The 20,829-nt window shown below is 41.3% G+C and overlaps 1 protein-coding gene across 1 annotated transcript in view; it reads left to right on the top strand.

The window, feature by feature from the left end:
* The first annotated feature begins 600 nt into the window (after window positions 1-600).
* Window positions 601-20,829, top strand: part of sh3rf1 (SH3 domain containing ring finger 1) — a 35,754-nt gene continuing 15,525 nt past the window's right edge. Inside the window, exon 1 of the mRNA XM_079245523.1 lies at window positions 601-1,093. Coding sequence (XP_079101649.1) covers window positions 713-1,093 — 381 coding nt within the window. The 5' untranslated portion in view covers window positions 601-712. The remainder of the gene's footprint in view (window positions 1,094-20,829) is intronic.

Genomic DNA, 20,829 nt, shown 5'->3' with positions numbered 1-20,829 from the left:
GAAGACTCCACTTCTTAGGCTCATACCCCCGTTAAAAACTATCAGTACGCATTTTTTGTTGGTCAAGTGTTATGTAATAATGCGATTCTCCAGAATAATGTTATTATTTTGCTGTACAGGCTTGAAATATTGGATTAGTGTCACTGAAGTGTATTTAAACCTTGTGTGTGTATCTTTTACCAGACCAATAGTGCATATCAGATCCTTTATATTCCTCTGTTCTTCCATTTCTGAGAGAAATCAAAGTATTTCACTCTTGCACTGCCACAGTAGTTTCCTTTTTGTTTGTTTAAAGCCTGCTGATCACGTTTTGCAGGTGTAATCATCCCTCGTAGAGTAGATTAGATTAAGTTTGATCCTTTATTCATTAAACTACTGGAAGATAAGACCGCTTTTTAATGGTTTTATAATTGTTGTCAACTTATTAAATGTGGCGTGGAACATTGTGTTTAATATTTTCATGCTCAGCCGATGAAACAAAGATACACAGCTTCAGCCATATGTCATGTCTGCTATTTGGATCATATGACCTATTTCTTGTCTATGCAGTCAAATAATTTGCATCTCTTGACCTTTTTTTTTTTCATAGCTAATGCGAATGCCATGGCCATAGCCGAGGCATGGGAGTGACGTGACGGTCCTTGGATCTGCTGTTGAACAAAAACCTTTTCAGCATCATGCTTTTCTGAAGTAGAGGCAGAACACATAAAGAATGGACGAGTCAGTGTTGCTGGATTTGCTTGAGTGCCCCGTTTGTCTGGAGCGCCTGGATGCTTCTGCAAAGGTTCTTCCCTGTCAGCACACCTTCTGCCGCAGATGCCTCCAAGGCATCCTAGGTTCACGCGGGGAGTTGCGGTGTCCAGAGTGCCGGACGTTGGTGGAGTGTGCCGTGGATGAACTCCCGAGCAACATCCTCCTCGTGCGGCTGTTGGATGGCATCAAGCAGAGGCCACGGAGAGCTGGCTCCGGGGCCGGGGTCTGCACAAATGGTACGTCAGGAGCCGTGGCCAGGGTGCACGGAAGCGGGACGAGGGACCAGGGCACAGCGGGAGCGCAACCCCAGCGAGCCCAGGCTAAGAGCACCATTGTCCGGGTTAGTATGCTGACTGACTGAACGTGCATTAGTGAGCTTCAATCTGTGTTTCCCCATTGTTAGGGTCAAGCTGAAACAAAATAGACAAAATCTGTGTGGATTAAAAACAGCATGTTGGCTCTCTAATCTTTGCTGTGGATTATTGGTAATCATGATGATCTCAAAGCCAGCCCGTTGACTGGCAGCCCAGCATTACCACAGACGGAGCTTTACAGCAGTCAATAGTGTAGTCATCAAATAATTCCTCTGTGTCTTTACTAGACAGACTTTTTTTTTCTTATAAGCTCACAATCATTAACTGCTATTATCATACAGTAAAGTCTGTCTTACAGTGAGATTTTGCTTCGCTGTTTATGTGCATGTTTGTGTTAATTGCAGCACCACAGGGTGGTTGTTTTTACCGAGAAGACTTGTAAATTATAAACTTCTGCCCCAGGAGTTGATACACAGTTTTATTATTTTAGCAAACGCTGCCGATTTGTCAGAGAGAAACAGCATGCAAGGTTTTTCTATTCATCACCCCAGTTGTTGTTGTTTTTTTTTTAAAGATCCTTTTCTTATTGTTGTATGAAAATGTGAGGTGAAACCGGGTTCAAAGCAGAAAGATGTCACTTCTGTCCTTACTATGAATAAGTAAACCAAAGTATTTTGCATTTAAAAATAGGGAATGTAACCGGATAACTTTTTTTTTCAAGAATTGAGTAATTTATTATGGCTTAATGCTTAAAATATCAGATTTCTTAACATTTCAATGTGTAATTATATCCAAATTACTCTTAGGATGGTTTCAGAAAATGTGAGTGAAAAGAAGAGGGAGGAGGGGGGGAGACTTGTGGGCCCCTCTTTGAGCTGCACCGGTCTTTTCCAGAGGAGGATAGGGTAGATGAAAAGATGTCAAGGTCTTGTGTAGAATCACTGGAATGTCAAAGCGCTGATAATGTATCTGCCCAGCCATGCAGGTATGAAGATCAGAGACCTTGCAGTAAATTGCTACCGGGGGATCCGCCTCATTTGCCAAAGTATCACTTGAGAGAATTAGTGCTCATTTCAAAGCTGTTTGTGCATTTTCCAAATCCCCCTTGTCCTCATCCTGGTTCTGAGAAGACTCCTTGGAAATAAAGAGGTTGCCATTTAAAACTGTGCCATTATCTCACCTCTCCCGCTGACTCCCCTGTGTGAGTGTAGAGTACTGTTCGCACAAGGAAACACTGTATGATGTCATTGTAATAAGTGTAAATTTATCCATTTATTTATTTCTTTTTTTTATTTGGATCCACATTTGCTGCAGTTAACAGTTGCCACCATTCTTCCTGGGGTCTATTTGCTAAACAAATCCATCTCCAGACTTGCAACAACTGTTGATGAAACACTTGGGGTCTCTGAGCAAGGCCACTAATCCCTAAACTGCTAAATACAGAGGAATAAAATATTCATGCATTCCTTTATTGCGACTGTGTTGATAGTTGTGCTGCAACGATTCGTCGACAATAAAAATTCATCAATGCAAAATTTAATTGTCAACGCGTCGTGTTATAAACGCCCGTAACGGCTTTGCTGATAAAACGCTGCGCCAGGCAACTTAACACCACGGCTTTTCAGACAGCATAAGAACTCTAAACATCAAGTAAATGACTGAAAGCCCAACAGGAAGTGCAGGGGGCAGTATTGTCGCTTGTGCAGCGTCTTCTTAACCAACGAAGAACAACTCAAGGCCGATGGCGGTGCAACCTAAACAGTCGAGTGAAAACATCTTTAGACCTCTTGCTTTAAAAGTTTGGGAGTTTGTCCAGTTTTTCTGCTAGCATTACAGAGTAGTTACGTGGTTTTGTTATACCTGTCAAGTATCCCGTTTTTTGAAGGGTCTTTGCCGCACCTTCCCGGATTGTTATTTTCCTGGAAATTCCCCATATTATGAAATGAGGAGAAAATAAACCGACACAATTGTACAATTAAAATATTTTACTTATTTTGTTTTCTTTTTTTAAGGAAAATTCTGTAGTTTGGATGTGACATTATAAATAGGTTTGTTTGTTTCTAAATAAATTTGTAGTTAAAGCTTATATTAGACAGTCAACTGGTTCAGGAGTCATTTTACTTTACTAAAGAACATTATCTTGTGATCGACTGGAAATCTGGATGATATTCATATGATGCAAATTAGTGGTAAAACATACTGGAGCTTGTTTAATAAAAATAAAAACAACAACAAAAAAAAAAAAAACTGCATCAATTGGAAGTACAGATGGCGGGTGTGACTGAAATAATCAAAAAAATAGTTTACAGATTAGTTGACTATTAAAATAATTGTTAGTTGCAGCCCTAGTTGATAGCTTTTGTTTAGAGTTTAGGTTTAAACCACAGACTGTGTATAAAAGAAGTTTAAACTTATTTCAAACTAAAGTTTTTCTCTAAACTTAAGCATGTATTTGTTATGGTGATACTGATTTAATAACAAGTGGTGAGTTTTACAACTTAAAATCCATCCCAGAGAAGTTTACCATTCCCCCTTGTATTTTTAACGATGACGTAGTGTTGCTTTTTGGGCTAATACTCTGTTTTTCAAACAGACTGAGCGAAAAGACACAGCCGTGCAGGTGTAAAATTTTGGGAACATAACAGGCCGAGATCAAAGCTCTTACAGATTGCTTAGCCTGATCTCTGGCCAGCGCTTCACAGGGACTGAACGCTTCACTGCTCCTGGTTGACACCCTCAGTCCCATTTCTTTTTTTGTTCGTCATCTGTCCTGTTTTTCTTTCTTCTTTTTTGGGGTTTTGGGTGTGTGTGTGTGTGTGTATCTGGGAGGGGGGGGTATCGTTTAAATATTGAAGCTGCTCTTGTGCTACCGTTCCCCTGTTCATGCAGAGCTCCACCTCCGATTCTTCTGTGGTCAGATAATGGCTGGGAGGGCAGAACGGTGGGGACTGCCTGACAGATGCACAACAGGGTTTTGTTTCGGGTCCCCTCTGATCCTACTGACTGACCGACACTTGTAGAATAGCCAAGAGAAATTCGGTGTGCGTGGAAGCCCACGAGTAACAGAAACTGATGAGTGTTAAGTGGAGGCGTCGGGACCAAAAGGAGCAAATGTTAAGCGAGTAGCCTTGCCCAGTCAGCTTTCTGCCCCTCCTCTTAACAGCTCCAGGGTTGCTGCAGTTGTTTGACACGACACCCTGGCATTTCTTTCATGAGGGGAGTGAACAAGAGGGTTGTCTTGACTGTAGCGCTGCGGTTGTCTGCGACTCAACTCTGTGGTGCTCGTTGCTGGATGTTTTGTCTTCCTCTGGCCCTGGTTGACTCATAAAACATAGTATTTTGTTCACACTGATTGGGAACAGATAGCTCAGTGGTATTTTTGCGTGAGAGCAAGTAAAGCCGTTTGAGCTGTCGGGGAAGTCAAAGGTCGGAGTCGGGGAGTCATGGTAGGCAAGGGTCACCACCAACTGGGGAGAGGGGACAGGAATTAGAGATTTGAGAGGATGTCTTCAGTTTTCATTGTGGTTCTCTGGAGAATTGAGCCTCCACTCCATCAGTACAGAAATAGACTTTCTCTCATGATCATTTCTGCCTTTGATATAAAACCTTGACTGTTTTTTTTAATGGCGTTATGGATCATCCTCGTTTTAGTTTAGGCTACATTTAGAAATACAACTTCTATAATCTTGCTCGTGGGATGAAGATTTGAGTGCGGTGACCTACGAGTCTGCTTAGTTGATGTGAAATGAGACACCATTCTTTCCTAACCTCTTGGGCATGTAATTAGGTCATTGTCTTTTCTTTAGTAATGAGAGCTTCATATAAAAACAGCTTTTTGTTTGCACTTCTGTCCCTTCCTTTTATGGGATTCTTGCTATTGGAAATCCTTTTCCTCCCGGCATCTTTTCTCATTACTTACACATCAACATAATTGATTCTAAACAAACCAGGAACAAAATTCCACGTTCTCATTTTGTTTTGCATTCCTGCTAATTAGAGGAAGTTTTGCAGTTTTTCCAGTAAAAAAAAACAAAAAAACACAAGTGTTTTTCCTCCAGGTACTTTTGGAACATTTGAGTATGTTCTGCCTTTTTTCTTGACTTCCTTGAGAGAAAAATCCTTTTCTTTGTGCCTTCCTTATGTAGAGAGATCACATTAAAATTCCTCTGTACCTCCTGTGCCTGAGGTTGATGAGTAATGCCGGCTCTCTTTGATGACATCATGTTGTTGTTGAAGTCTTTGCTTTTGCCCGGCTGCCTGACCTCTGCCTGCTCGACAGAACCCCCTCATTACACCCTCACGCTGCCCACATACTGGCAAACATATACTTACTGCTCTCCACTGGGAATTTTGTCAAGAAGGCTTCAGTCTATTCATCCTAACTCTCTCAACACGCTCACACTTTTCTCCTTTTTATTTCCCTCAGAGGTCTACAAAGTAGCTCTCACCTTCTGGACAGTGCATTCAGAGCCACCTGTAATTTTCTCTTATGAGCTACTGACACAATCTGCCTTTTTTCTTTTCTTTTCTTCATATTTCTGCCATGTACCCCCTCCCTCCTCGCCCTCTAAATCCAGCCTGGAGCCTGTTAAAGGTCTAATGAGATTAGAGTTTATTAGACACCAAGTCGGCACCGCTCCCCGTTCTCCTCTTACTGCTGACTGCTGACTTTTATTCTGAGGAAACAAAACACTTGTGAGGAAACCAGTGTGTTTGCATCTCCCGTAACCTTTGTGTGTTTTCTTCTACTTAACTTAATATAAAATTAATGGGCTATTAATGAAGGATTTTTGCCTCCATCGGCTTGGAAATGGAACATTACAGTCCTGCAAATTCAGAGATGACAAGATTACATGATTAATCACAGTATTAAAAGTCCCTGATTAATTGATTGTAAAGATCCCTACAAATCACTTTCAATACAGGATTACATCTTGCAGAAGAGATGCATCTGTGTGGGAAAGTTTGGCAGAGGAAGAGTTATTCTCTGAACCAAAATGGATGAAGCCATTTATGTCAGAGTTTTTATGTTATAGGAAAAAAAAAAAAGACCAAGGTGTCATTGTGGAGGTCGGCTCTCAAGCCTGTAAAGCAGCCATTAAAATGCTGCTGTTTCACCACCTGCGTGAAAACCAGCTGGGTTTCCATCCTGCTTGAAATGCTCAGTAACTGTGTTAAAATGATGATGTGTTTCCTTAATGTAACATTAAAATGAAATAATATTGTGTCATCTGCTGGTTCTTCATGTTGTATAACTTGAGGTGGAACAACGGCATCATTGGAGGAGTTAATTTACTAAACTTTACATTATAGAGGTGCAAAAAAAACTCACCGAAGTCTAGAAAACATTAGATGATTCATTTCTCTGGCTGTGACGATATGTTTTCATTCCGATTTGATTCTCATTTTTGGGTGCCAATTTGATTTGAAATCGCGATTCTCCCGATTCCCCGATATTGCTGATTTTTGTAGACAAAAAACCAAAAAAGAAAAAGTACAAAACTTTATAACTTGTCGTTTTTCTATATTTAAATTGGGAAAAACAACAACACAGTAGTCAGATCATCCTTCTGCTGCTATAATGTCCAATAAGACAAGTAAAATGACCCATAAAAACAATAAAAATGACAAATTTTATTATGGATTATTTTTATTTATTTAAAAAATTAATCGATTCTTTTTTTAACAAAAAAAAAACTATTCTAAAGTTGTGAAGCTAAAAATCACAATATTAGATATTTTTATTCGATTTTTCCCACCACTGTTAATTTCACTGTTGAAACATGATTGATTCGACAGGAGACTGATTAACTTTGCTTTAGTTGTCAGTGTGAAATGGACTGTAGAAGAAAACCTTTTTTTTTTTTTTTTCTTTTTCTGTCTTATTTCTTTCTTTTTCTCTGTTCCTGTATTTATGTGTCAAATGGCATCTAATCTGCTAAAGGACAATCGGACGTCAATGCTAGCAAGATGTTTTTTTCCCTGAATTCTCGATTCAGGTTATAAATGGTTGATTTAGCGGGAATATGACCCTTTTGGTTCACTTAGTTTGTTGACGTCAAAACAAAAAGAAATTGAACCTCAAAACTTAAAGTGTGCTGATATAATTTTCATAATTTTAATTTTAACACATAATTGCGATAATTTTAAGAATGCGATGGGTTTCTTTTTTTAAAAACAATAATCAGACCTAGAAAATGTATTATCTTATGTATTATTATGCTCCTTTTCCTTCATCCCGTTCAGGATTGTGAAGGAAGCAGATGATGTCACAAACCAACATAAAATCTCATTTTACACATCTTTTGTCTTGTTTTGCACTAGAAATGGTCAACATGAAACTGGACCTTTGGTTTTCTGTTAAATATCTGCTCTCCACCTCCAGCGCTGGTTTACTTAATAACCAAAGAGAAGTTCAAAAGACCCAGTCATGTGATTAATGGGCAGTCATAGCTTCATCAATGTAGGGTTTCACTCCTCTTCCGATGAAGACTTGTGTGCCTGTCTTTGTCTTTTTTTGGGCTCTTAAGATTTTCCAGACTTTTTGTTCAATCCCTTTTCCCAGACAGAGTGGGATGTTTTGTGTTAGTGTCTTAGAGGAATGCCATGAACAATTGCAGGTCACTGTTTCTTTTCCAAACAGTGGGCTTGTCTAGTCTCGTCCTGCTTGCCAGCTCTCATTGGACTCCCCCCAGTCAGTCTCGGCACACATTTGTTTGTGTGGTCTGGCTCTTTTAAGACATTTAATTAACTTTATTTGACAACAGGTTAACGCTGCGTTTGTGGTCTGCCATATGATTAATAAGGGCTTTAGTTCTGTTGATTATCTTGCAGGCAGTGATGTGCCTCTGCACCTGAGAGCCTCCAGGCAGACTCTGCTGATGTATCTTGTTGCAAGACTTGTCAAAGGGCTCGGCACCTGGCAGTCATTTAATGACAGTCTGGGCTTTGTGCCTCCCTTTGTGAGCCTTTGATTACATTAACATATTAAAAAAATTAATACTAAGATGTGTTATTGTTTGCTGTTTTTTATTTGAGTGTTTTTAGCTCTACTGTCTGGGTGGTCCACAAACCAAAATGCCACATTTGCTAATTGCCCACGCCCCACCCTTACTTCCTCCATGTCACATCTCCTGTCACATCTCTCAGCATGACATAGTGAAGGAAGCATCTATGACCTTCTTATCCAGAGACCCATCACACCTGTGGATGCTAACAAAAGGCTTTCTTTAGAGCCTTTTTCGTGTGTGTGTGGTCTAGTGGCCAGTTGTCCTTGAGAACATGTTTTATGAACCAACAACTGTTTGTTTTACGGGCCACTTTGTGCTTGTTGTTGATAATAATTTAAGTTACAGCACTGGTTTAAAGATGTCGACTGGTTTAGTTTGTGTTTAACATATCGGCACCAAAAGCTGTTTCAAATGTTGTATGTTGGTTTTCATCCCTTTTGGTGTTTTTCTTATCAGCATGTTTGACATTGTGCCCCTCGCCCAGTATTCCCGAGGTGGTTTTAATACTTGCCTGGACTTAACAGAGCAGTTTGACCTCTCACCCTGTGCTGGGATTGGTGTGCCTGGAGTGGTCATCCATGCACCGTTTGACTGCTGGCATCTTAAGTGTTTAGTTCTCATCCCTTAGGCTTAATTGTGTTTAGCTGTGAGTTTCATTTTCAGTTGACCTCTGACTTTAGGCAGCAGCGTCTGTCTTTGGCTCTCCTGGCTGGCGAGGAAGAATTTCATTCTGCTTCCTAGATGATAAAAGGAATGATTTTTATAGAATATATTAAACGGGAACTATTATGTGTATTTCAGGCTAGTTTATTTTTATTTCTGAGACCAGAAGGGCTGGGATTGATCGAGTTATTGTCGCAAATCGCTTTATTTACTTCAGACCGACCCTCTCCGTAGACTGTCAGATCAGCCTGCGGGCAAAACGAGTGGATTGAGACTCTTCCGCATTAAGCCCCGCCTCCCGCCACTGCACTACATCGGGAGCGCGCACCGCACCTGCTTTCGCCGTCATTGTAACATCTCATAAACAGAAGGATTAGGCTCATATGAACTCAATAAAAAACAAAATACAATGTCAACACATAGCATACAGCCCTACATGTTGGAACCTGAATCAGAGCCTGAAAACGAAGTGGAAAACAGCAACCCACAGCAACGAATGCAGCAGGATGTCTCTCTTTGGTGAACTCACCAGCCATCGTTGGAAATAACTTTATCCTACGTTTTCCACCTGCCTGATGTATTTGTACATGCCCTTGTTAACCAGTAGAAGGTAACCAATCACTGAACCTTATCCCCGGGACGTCACAAGGATTTCCAAGTAGAAAAAACTCTCTAAAACGACGCGTTTTTCGTCGACATGGAAACCGAACAGAGAGAGTGCTGGAACTAAAACTCAAACTCAAACATGCGTTTAGGTGATAAAAAAAACAGTGCCGTTCACATGTCTAATGAGGATTCAACACTATAACACTGTAGAAAACTCAGAAAACTCCAAATACCATAATAACACCCCTTTAAATTGTTAATTTTCCTGTTTTCTTTGAGGTCCAGAATTACAGATTATCTACTGTCATCCCATGAGTGAGGACTCTGCTTATCCAGTGTTGAATCCAAAGGATAAATATTAAATATGTCCGCTTAAAGTGACTTCTATTGATCTTAAATTAGCTTTTGGAAGAATCTTATTATTATTGCTGTCTATATGGCAAGAAAATCATGTATTTTGCTCCCCTTTCTCTAAAAATCACCATTTTGATCCAATCAATCCTCATCAACTTTGATTTTTTTTTATTATTATTATTTAATTGAGCTAATTAGTCCTTTTGCGCATGAAATTTGAGGAATTTTCTTTTGTTTAGGATAAATTTAGTTGCATCTTTAATTCCTAAAGCAATATTTGGAGGAAAAAAATCATTAAGGGTTATTTGATTGAGGTAATATACGTACATTAGTCATTATGCGTCTGCAGAGGAGTCTTTTTTTTAAATATATATTTTATCAGGCAATAATCTTATTTTAGTTTTGAAAAAAACATAATTTTAGAAATCATGCTACTGGAAGCCTGTGTTCTCAGTTACCTCACGTGTGTGGGGTCTCTCTCCCTGACAGAGTATGATTAATATTGAAGAGAGCTTCAAAAAGAGAAAAGCTCCGACAAAGACTTGTTGGTTTGGCTTTCAGCCATGACTTGTTTTCTGCACACACATCCTGCCACATGTATCAACTGGTCAATTACATTCACCATGCTATTCAGTCATAAACTGCTCTGATTGCAAATGTACTTTGAGCCCTGAAACACACACACACACACACACACACAAACACACACACACACACAAACACACACACACCTAGTCCTTCCTGACTTTGGCCTCTATTAACAAGGGCAATGTTTGTTTTAATGACTCAGACTTTATTTTAGCTCCACAGGGGCGATTATACCCACAAAAACACAGGTGTGTAGTCACTACGTAAACAAGACATTTGACAACACTGTTGAAATGTCAGTCTGAGTTTAAGGCTTTCAGTCTGTGTTGCAGGAATATCGCAGTGAAATTCATGCTAGTTGGCTTTTGGACATCTTGGTTAGTTTAAGAAGTACCAGTATCTCTCTACGTTTTAATAATATTACCGTGGGAGGACTAAGCTTAAGCAGCCCTGGATTTTTTGCGATGTTTGTGCAACTAAAACTGTCTCATTATCTATATCCAATAATATTACCAGTGTGGTTTTTTTTTCCATCAGAACAACATTTCTAATTGTTGGTAATATTAGTGCTGAAAATCGGCCTCTCTTTGACCCATACATTATAACCCTTAAAACTTCAAGCCAGTTTTAGCTATTTTGATCTTTTTTTTTTTTTTTTTTTTTGTAGAATTTTTTTATGTAAAAAAAAAAAAAAAAAAAAGTGGGATCTCAATTCTTTTAAACACAGTTAAAATATAGACTTCTGTTTCAGGATAATTTCAGTTGTCTGATTATGAAACCAAAATTATATTAAAGGAATTTATCAAGTGATATACTACCATAAAAGCCAACAAAAGCCAAAACAAAAGAGAATTCATGGTTGAAAGTAATTTGTAGAAATTACAGCTAGTCATTTTCTCATCTGCTGACGTCTCTGTCAAGTCTTGGTTTTCAGAAGAAAAAATATCGGCATTGAAACAAACACACAAGAGATCTTATTTATGCATTTACACTTTCTTCATCCAGCTGCTTTTTGCTAAATTTGTTTATATCACAATTTAATTACCATCCTCACAAAACCTGCTCCAATTCAACTTGTTTTGGAGCAACTGTGCGTCAAAAATATATGTGCTTTATTCCAGCCATACTGACCCAGAGATCTGAATAAGAGAGTTTAAACCTTATGCTCACTTGTACATCTTTGGATGTTACTGATTGGACATGATTAAACTATACGATTTAGTCAAAAATTTAAAAGGAAGTGGTTTAATCATAGTCTCAAAGTCAAAATAGAAGTGTGTTAGCAACATAAATGGGTTAAGTGCAAACTGAAATATATGCTACTCACAAACGTGGAGGGATACTCCACTTTTGGCTTAAATTGACATAAAATGTAAAAAGTTATTGGTATACTGATATAATATCATGAAAGTAGGACATTTAAGCTGAATCATGCTATGGTAATTCCTTCATTTAAAACAATTCATTGACACAAAAGCTGATTACGGTGGTGGGTGTAGCACAACATGAAAGGTCAATGTTTCAGTAACATGTCCTGTATTAAGTGTAATCTTGGTCTGATTATGTCAAAATGTGAATAGCATGATGAAGATGATTGTTTACATACAAGCTGTCATGAAAACCAGGAAATTTAGAGGTTGATTCATGGTTCAGACTGGTGTGAACTGCCGTAACTTAACAGTAATTATACAACATTAAACTGTGGTATGTCTACAGATTTTGTCTCTGAATGATCCAAGATGAAACCCTTGTCTCAGTGGAGTGCTTAAAACTGATTTAGTTAGTCATTAAGCCTGATAAAGCAAACTTGGATGTACCAGTCTGTGCTCTCAAAACAGTCCCATGGAGTTACTGCAGCTTTAGTTGGGTTGACAGCTCAGTGTTTTTAAAGCTCAACATCTGGCACACACTGTCCATCCACCCTGACTGCTCCCACCTGTAATGAAGCATCATTAATGTAAAACACAGGATCCTCCTCTGCTTGTCTTATCCAGGTCTTGTGCTCTGTTAAACACAGTGTGTTGAGCACAGTTTACCCACTGTGTTCTGATGGAACTGGGCCCCAGTAGAAAAAACCCCCAGGAGTTTAAGATTTCCTCTTGCTGCAGCATGTGCCCCATCTCATCTGCTACTTTATTCTCAAGCAAACAGTCAGAAGTACCTTCTTCTGCACGTCTTTGCAGAAAAACAAGGAACTAGTGAGGAATTTTTTAAAGATTTCCTCATATTTGGCACTTGGCGCTCCAGTACGCGATTCCTTACATATTATTTAGTGGGGGGAAAAAAAATAAAAGCTCGCAGTTACATGTTACATCTGGACTCAGTCAAGGGCAGAATGAGCAAACACAGAGTTTCTTAAGAGAGTGAAAAACACTACTGCCTCTTGAGTTAGAGATGCAGTGTTTGTCCACTGGGCCGTTGCCAGGACTGTGTCAATATCCTGGCTTTGTTTTGTCCACTGTGGAGGCGTTCAGATTCCAGCCAATACAAGCAAATGTTATTCAGTTGTCCATTACTCTGACACACAACTTGGCAAATGAACTATCCTGCATGTCAAAAAGAGACATTTAAGAAAATTTAAGTCACAGAAACAGGATTAAGTTCTGATTAAACAATTCATAAAGTGGCTAGTTCTTCATCAAATCTGCCTTTTAACTCGCAACTTTGTAAATCGCAGTCAGCAGAAGTGGAGCGGAGCAGGTGGCTCACCCTGAATGACTGAGAGGGACAAAAGGCTGCAGACACTGCATGCTTTCAGCAGAACAGTGGAGAGTAATGTGAGGAAATGCTTAGTATTCATCTCATATTGACTAGCACTCAATACACAGATACTGTGACATTTGTGAACTAATCCTTCCGTTGCTTTGATACAAGTTCGCTCTCTGTGTGTGACACATTTCGCAGAACTTACTTAAGGTATTAAGTTTATTAAGAACATGACAAAAGATGTCTGAGCAGATAATCTTATTGCTGACTGTGATAATTAATGCTGTTAATCCAAATATTTGATTGATTAGTGAGGCACTTCCTCAGCTTTTGCCATTGCTGGTGCCTGAGAATGTTCTTATTGCACTTGAAGAGCTGACATTAATCCCTTTCAGAACAGTGCATATAGTTTCACAGCAGTTATATAATAGCCTTTTAGGAATTGTGTCTGCTAGCATGATCATGCAGTTTTACTGTTCTTGCAGCTTGTTTTCCACCTAGATTTAAAGCGATTTGAAGTTTGCCATCAGAGGCCCATCACTTCTGTCCCTCTGTGCTTTATTATTAGTTTTTGTAGCTTTGCTGAATTGACCAGGGCTGCTGATCACTGTCTGTGTCGCTGAACTGTTTTAAAGGTTCAGGAGGGCAAGCCTTCCTTCCTCTCCATGCCTCGTGTTCTTTTCAGTCTTTGATCTCACACCGTTTCTCTGGCTGTGTCTCTAGCTTTCTGTATTTTACCTCCTCACATGCTCTTTCTGCTTTGAAATGTGAGTGGGTTCCTGTGAGAGCAACAGTTAAGCCCAGTGTATGAACTGGCACAGAGTTAAAGAGTTCTGTTCGCTTAGTTTTTAGTCAGACAAGTAGACTGGGTGATTCCAAGGCCACCCAGAACCCACTTTTTCTCCTCATCTGAGGCTAGGCAGGTATAGAAAGGAGTTCTTTTCCAATAGACTGCAAAAAAATCTGCGAGTTCATGTGCAAGTAGTTTTGTCTAATTGCATTTTCACAGTAGAATCCACACTTGCACACAAACACACGAGAGCTTCATGAAAACCACATGTGTGACACCTCTGCGCTGTGTGCATATGTTCTCTCATAAATCCTTATTCTCTTCCTGCTAAAATACTTTCCCTCTGATGACTAATCTGTAGCTTACAAAAAGCACTCAACCCAGAAACTTCCTGGTTGTGTGTCTGTGTGTTGAGTGGTTTTATGGACCCTACCACCATTACCACAATGTCAATACAAAAATCTCATTGAAGTTCCTGGTTTTTCACATTTACACTTTTATATCCTTATGGGGTCTGTATCAGAAAGGAGCTCTGATTCCCATGAACCTTCAGGGTATATCCAAAGAGTCAGGAAATGGCAGTAAGGGTGCTTTCACATCAGGATAGTCCACCAGACTTGGTCTGGTTGGTGGCTCGGCTCAGTTGTAGGAGGGTGTATCCATTCAGACTGAGATTGCATTCACGCTGCACTTTGGTCAAATGTGCCAAATCTTTACAATAATATATCCCCATTCCCATCAGAGGTGACGCTGCACTAGTATTTAGCAAAGAGAGGGCAAGACCCGCATGAAGAAGAAAACTCTGTTGCGAGATTAACATGGAGCACGAAACTATCACTGTTTTGGGTTTTGTATTTTGTCTTATGCAAGTATACTGCAGAAATATTCTGCAACAATGGATGCAGTATAAACAACAGACAAGGCAGAGGACCCTTAATACCATCGATATGTATTTACCCACAATGCAATGCTACGTCAAATGCAGTGAGTGACTTTTTTTGTAGTCCACTTCCTGTATTTGGTTCACTTGAAACTGGCCAAGACCTGCGTTTGTAGATGGACCGAGTCCGCTTCTTTGGTCCAAATCAGAATTTGTTTGTCGCATTTTTGTTTCCCCTAACGAGGCGGATTTTCCAAGCAAACCGACTCTGATTCAAATCAAAAAGGCTGATATGAATGTGTCCTAACCCATTAGGTTGTTGATGTCACTAAGCAGTCAGCTCTGAGGTGTTTGTTTTAGCTTGTGTTTCAGGGAGTAGAAAACCTTATTATTGCCTGTAAATAAGTCTGAAGTTAACTGACAAATATTTTTTTCTGATGTAGGAACATGACGGAGCATGAGGAAGAACAGGAGGAGAGTTTCCAAGAGTGTTTGAAACTTCCTGTTCTTCCTACATGCAATCCAAGTTGCCATCTGGCCTCCAGACTGCTCCGAGTGTTTTCATGCCTGTAGACTAATGTGTGGGACCTCATTTGGTATGTAGTGAGGGAAACAAACAAGCACAGCGAGTTGTCACAGAGTAAAAGCTTTTGGTAAGCCTGAATGTTTTATTGCTTGTTTGTCAGCTTACAACATGTAATTCAAGTCAGTAAAGGATTTCTATGTGACAGAATATCACTCAAATTTTCAGAATTTTTAGTTTTTTGCCTGTTGATTTTGGTCCATTGTCAATGCAAATGGAAATGTGTGTAGGTTTGATTCAGACGTCAGTGTGTGACAAATAAGCATAAGAATGAAAAAAACTTCCATTTTATCAATAGAATTTAGCAGTAAAATTCAGCTCGAAAACCATTTTTCCATCTTTAGTGTTTAAATAACCCCACTGTACCGCAATGATACTCATATAACCCCTCTATACTGCAATAATATCCATATATATACCCCTCTGTACCGCAATAATACCCATCTTATACCCATAATACTGGACACAAGGATTAGTTGGTTTGTTACCATAATAGCTTAACATAAAAATGGCATATAGTTAAAGGGGTCCTATTATGGTATTTGGAGTTTTCTGAGCTTTCTACAGTGTTAGTGTTGAATCCTCATCAGACATGTGAATGGCACAGTCTTTTTTTATCACCTAAACGCATGTTTGAGTTTGCGTTCCAGCACTCTCTCCGTTTGGTTTCCATGGTGACGAAAAACGCGTTTTAGAGAGTTTTTTCTACTTAGAAATCCTTGTGACGTCCCGGGGGATAAGGTTCGGTGATTGGTTACCTTCTACTGGTTAACAAGGGCATGTACAAATACATCAGGCGGGTGGAAAACGTAGGATAAAGTTATTTCCAACGATGGCTGGTGAGTTTACCAAAGAGAGACATCCTGCTGCATTCGTTGCTGTGGTTTGCTGTTTTCCACTTCGTTTTCAGGCTCTGATTCAGGTTCCAACATGTAGGGCTGTATGCTATGTGCTGACATTGTATTCTGTTTTTTTTAATGAGTTCATATTAGCCTAATTCTTCTGTTTATGAGATGTTACAATGACGGCGAAAGCATGTGCGGTGCGCGCTCCCGATGTAGTGCAGTGGCGGGAGGCGGGGCTTAATGCGGAAGAGTCTCAATCCACTCGTTTTGCCCGCAGGCTGATCTGACAGCCTACGGAGAGGGTTGGTCTGAAGTAAATAAAGCCATTTGTGACAATAACTCGATCAATCCCAGCCCTTCTGGTCTCTGGATTTGACTGTTGTGGTTTTGTACTTGGTGCTGAGTGTCGTTGATCTTCTCATCTGAATCCAACATAAAATAAAACTAGCAGAAATCTCACCGGAAGTCTTCAATAAACGATTTTTTTCCTTTGAGGTGCGAGCACTGCTGCCCCACGCAGCATTACTGCACCCTGTTCCCAGAGTTAAACACTAGTTGGGTTTTGAATGAATGTCTTTTTATAAGATTCACTGCAGTGTCAGGAGACTCATAAATAGTGGAAAAAAGTGCTCCTGTATGGAGTTTCCATAGAAACCCCAGATTGGAAGTTTTCCTTTTGTCTCAGTGTGAGGGGGAGACGGCAGCTTTAGATGAGTTTGCTGTGACATGAGATTCTGCTGTGACAAGTTCTCATCCATGGATCCCTTCTGTAAAATGATTAATCAGTCTGTAAAAGTTATGCACAACCTTTTTTTTTCCCTTTACAATTTTAATTTCTTGCTTGAATCTTACTGCTGATTTATTGTGGTTTCTTTGTTCACACACTGTTTTACCACCTTTTCAGATAAAATAGTTATTGACTATAAGATCTGTGCAGTAAGCTACAATAGGTCATAAATGTTTGATAAGTATGTAAGCAAATACACCCATTGGCCACTTTATTAGATACAGATGTCAGTTGCTTGTCAGTCACATTTTGTCATGTAGACAAGCTAAGATGCCTTGATGAAGTTCAAACTGAGCATCAGAATAAGGAAGAAAGGAGATTTAAGTGACTGAACACAGGATGGATGTTGGTCTGAGTATTTCATAAACTGCAGTTCTACTGGGATTTTCAAAAACAACCATCTCTAGGGTTTACAAATAATGGTCTAAAGAAGCAAAAATATCCAGTGAGCAGCAGTTGTCTGGACCCAAATGTCTTCTTGATGTCAGAGGAGCTTGACCAGACTGGTTGGAAATGGAAAAAAAGGCAACAGGAAGTCAAATAAGCTCTGTTTGCAACAAAGGTACAGCTACAGCAGCAGAAGACCACACCGGGTTCCCTCCTGTCAGTAAGAACAGGAAACTGAGGCTACAATTCACACAGACTCACCAGAACTGGACAATAGAAGATGGAGAAACGTTGCTGGTCTGATGAGTCTCCAGTTCAGCTCCACATTCACATGGTAGGATCAGAATCTGCTGGAAACATCATGACAACATGGATCCATCCTCATCAACGCTTCAGGTTTCTGGTAGTTCAGTGGTGTGGGGAATATTTTCTTGTTCCACTTTGGTCCCCTTAGTACCAACATGACATGGTTTAACCAGCCCAGACTGCCTGAGTCCTGCTGCTGACCATGTCCATCCCTTTATGAGCACAGTGTAGCATCTTCTGATGGAAACTTCCAGCAGGATGATGCACCATGTCACAAAGCTCACATCATCTCCCCCATTACGATGAGTTCACTGTCCTCCAACGGCCTCCACAGTCACCAGATCTACATCCAACAGAGCAGCTTTGGGATGTGGTGGAACGGGAGATTCTCATCGTGACGTGGTGGAACGGAAGATTCTCATCGTGACGTGGTGGAACGGGAGATTCTCATCGTGACGTGGTGGAACGGGAGATTCTCATCGTGACGTGGTGGAACGGGAGATTCTCATCGTGACGTGGTGGAACGGGAGATTCTCATCGTGACGTGGTGGAACGGGAGATTCTCATCGTGATGTGGTGGAACGGGAGATTCTCATCGTGATGTGGTGGAACGGGAGATTCTCATCGTGACGTGGTGGAACGGGAGATTCTCATCGTGATGTGGTGGAACGGGAGATTCTCATCGTGATGTGGTGGAACGGGAGATTCTCATCGTGATGTGGTGGAACGGGAGATTCTCATCGTGACGTGGTGGAACGGAAGATTCTCATCGTGATGAGGTGGAACGGGAGATTCTCATCGTGATGAGGTGGAACGGGAGATTCTCATCGTGATGTGGTGGAACGGAAGATTCTCATCGTGATGAGGTGGAACGGGAGATTCTCATCGTGATGTGGTGGAACGGGAGATTCTCATCGTGATGTGGTGGAACGGGAGATTCTCATCGTGATGTGGTGGAACGGGAGATTCTCATGGTGACGTGGTGGAACGGGAGATTCTCATGGTGACGTGGTGGAACGGAAGATTCTCATCGTGATGTGGTGGAACGGGAGATTCTCATCGTGATGTGGTGGAACGGGAGATTCTCATCGTGATGTGGTGGAACGGGAGATTCTCATCGTGATGTGGTGGAACGGAAGATTCTCATGGTGATGAGGTGGAACGGGAGATTCTCATCGTGACGTGGTGGAACGGAAGATTCTCATCGTGACGTGGTGGAACGGAAGATTCTCATCGTGACGTGGTGGAACGGAAGATTCTCATCGTGACGTGGTGGAACGGGAGATTCTCATCGTGACGTGGTGGAACGGGAGATTCTCATCGTGACGTGGTGGAACGGGAGATTCTCATCATGATGAGGTGGAACGGGAGATTCTCATCGTGACGTGGTGGAACGGGAGATTCTCATCATGATGAGGTGGAACGGGAGATTCTCATCGTGATGTGGTGGAACGGGAGATTCTCATCGTGATGTGGTGGAACGGGAGATTCCTATCATGATGTGGTGGAACGGGAGATTCTCATCGTGACGTTGTGGAACGGGAGATTCTCATCGTGATGTGGTGGAACGGGAGATTCTCATCGTGATGTGGTGGAACGGGAGATTCTCATCGTGACGTGGTGGAACGGGAGATTCTCATCGTGATGTGGTGGAACGGGAGATTCTCATCGTGATGAGGTGGAACGGGAGATTCTCATCGTGACGTGGTGGAACGGGAGATTCTCATCGTGACGTGGTGGAACGGGAGATTCTCATCGTGACGTGGTGGAACGGGAGATTCTCATCGTGACGTGGTGGAACGGGAGATTCTCATCGTGACGTGGTGGAACGGGAGATTCTCATCGTGACGTGGTGGAACGGGAGATTCTCATCATGAGGTGGTGGAACGGGAGATTCTCATCGCGACGTGGTGGAACGGGAGATTCTCATCGTGATGTGGTGGAACGGGAGATTCTCATCGTTACGTTGTGGAACGGGAGATTCTCATCGCGACGTGGTGGAACGGGAGATTCTCATCGTGACGTGGTGGAACGGGAGATTCTCATCGTTACGTTGTGGAACGGGAGATTCTCATCGTTACGTTGTGGAACGGGAGATTCTCATCGTTACGTTGTGGAACGGGAGATTCTCATCGTGACGTGGTGGAACGGGAGATTCTCATCGTTACGTGGTGGAACGGGAGATTCTCATCGTGACGTGGTGGAACGGGAGATTCTCATCGTGACGTGGTGGAACGGGAGATTCTCATCGTGACGTTGTGGAACGGGAGATTCTCATCATGATGTGGTGGAACGGGAGATTCTCATCGTTACGTGGTGGAACGGGAGATTCTCATCGTTACGTGGTGGAACGGGAGATTCTCATCGTTACGTGGTGGAACGGGAGATTCTCATCGTTACGTTGTGGAACGGGAGATTCTCATCGTGACGTGGTGGAACGGGAGATTCTCATCGTGACGTGGTGGAACGGGAGATTCTCATCGTTACGTTGTGGAACGGGAGATTCTCATCGTGACGTGGTGGAACGGGAGATTCTCATGGTGACGTGGTGGAACGGGAGATTCTCATGGTGACGTGGTGGAACGGGAGATTCTCATGGTGACGTGGTGGAACGGGAGATTCTCATGGTGACGTGGTGGAACGGGAGATTCTCATGGTGACGTGGTGGAACGGGAGATTCTCATGGTGACGTGGTGGAACGGGAGATTCTCATGGTGATGTGGTGGATGGTGGATTCTCATCATGGATGTACAGCAACTGTGTGATGCTTCATGTCAGAATGGTCAATATGGAGTAAAATCTCTGTTCTGAAGTAAAAAGGGATTCAACCTGCTACTATCAAGGTGGACCTTATAAAGTAGCTGAGTATGTAGTGTTGAGACATACAAAAACATCATCATGAATATGCAAGTCGTAACTTGTATCATCAAACTGTTTCTGTGTTTTGCTACTTTCAAAAGTTTTGTTAGACTGCTGTTGTTTTTCCTTTCGTCTGTTCTTCTATTATAAACCAACAAACAATTGTGTTTTCAGGCAGTAAGGTAGTTAAAAAAGAGAGACTGTTCTCCAGTGGCCATTATAAAGGCCATTAGGAACCCATTTAAATAATGTATCTCTAATGGAATCAAGATGGTCTGTGTCCTGAGAATTGCCCCTCCCATCATGTGTTGTTGCATGTGCTCCAGCACAGTTCTGGTGGCAAAATCTTTACTAATCTGCAGCTTTGTAATGATTCACAAATGTCCGGTGGCCACCCG

Source organism: Telmatherina bonti (genome assembly GCF_933228915.1).
Source record: "Telmatherina bonti genome assembly, chromosome: 8".
Classification (NCBI taxonomy): Eukaryota; Metazoa; Chordata; class Actinopteri; order Atheriniformes; family Telmatherinidae; genus Telmatherina; species Telmatherina bonti.
This window is presented reverse-complemented; position numbering and strand designations above follow the sequence as displayed.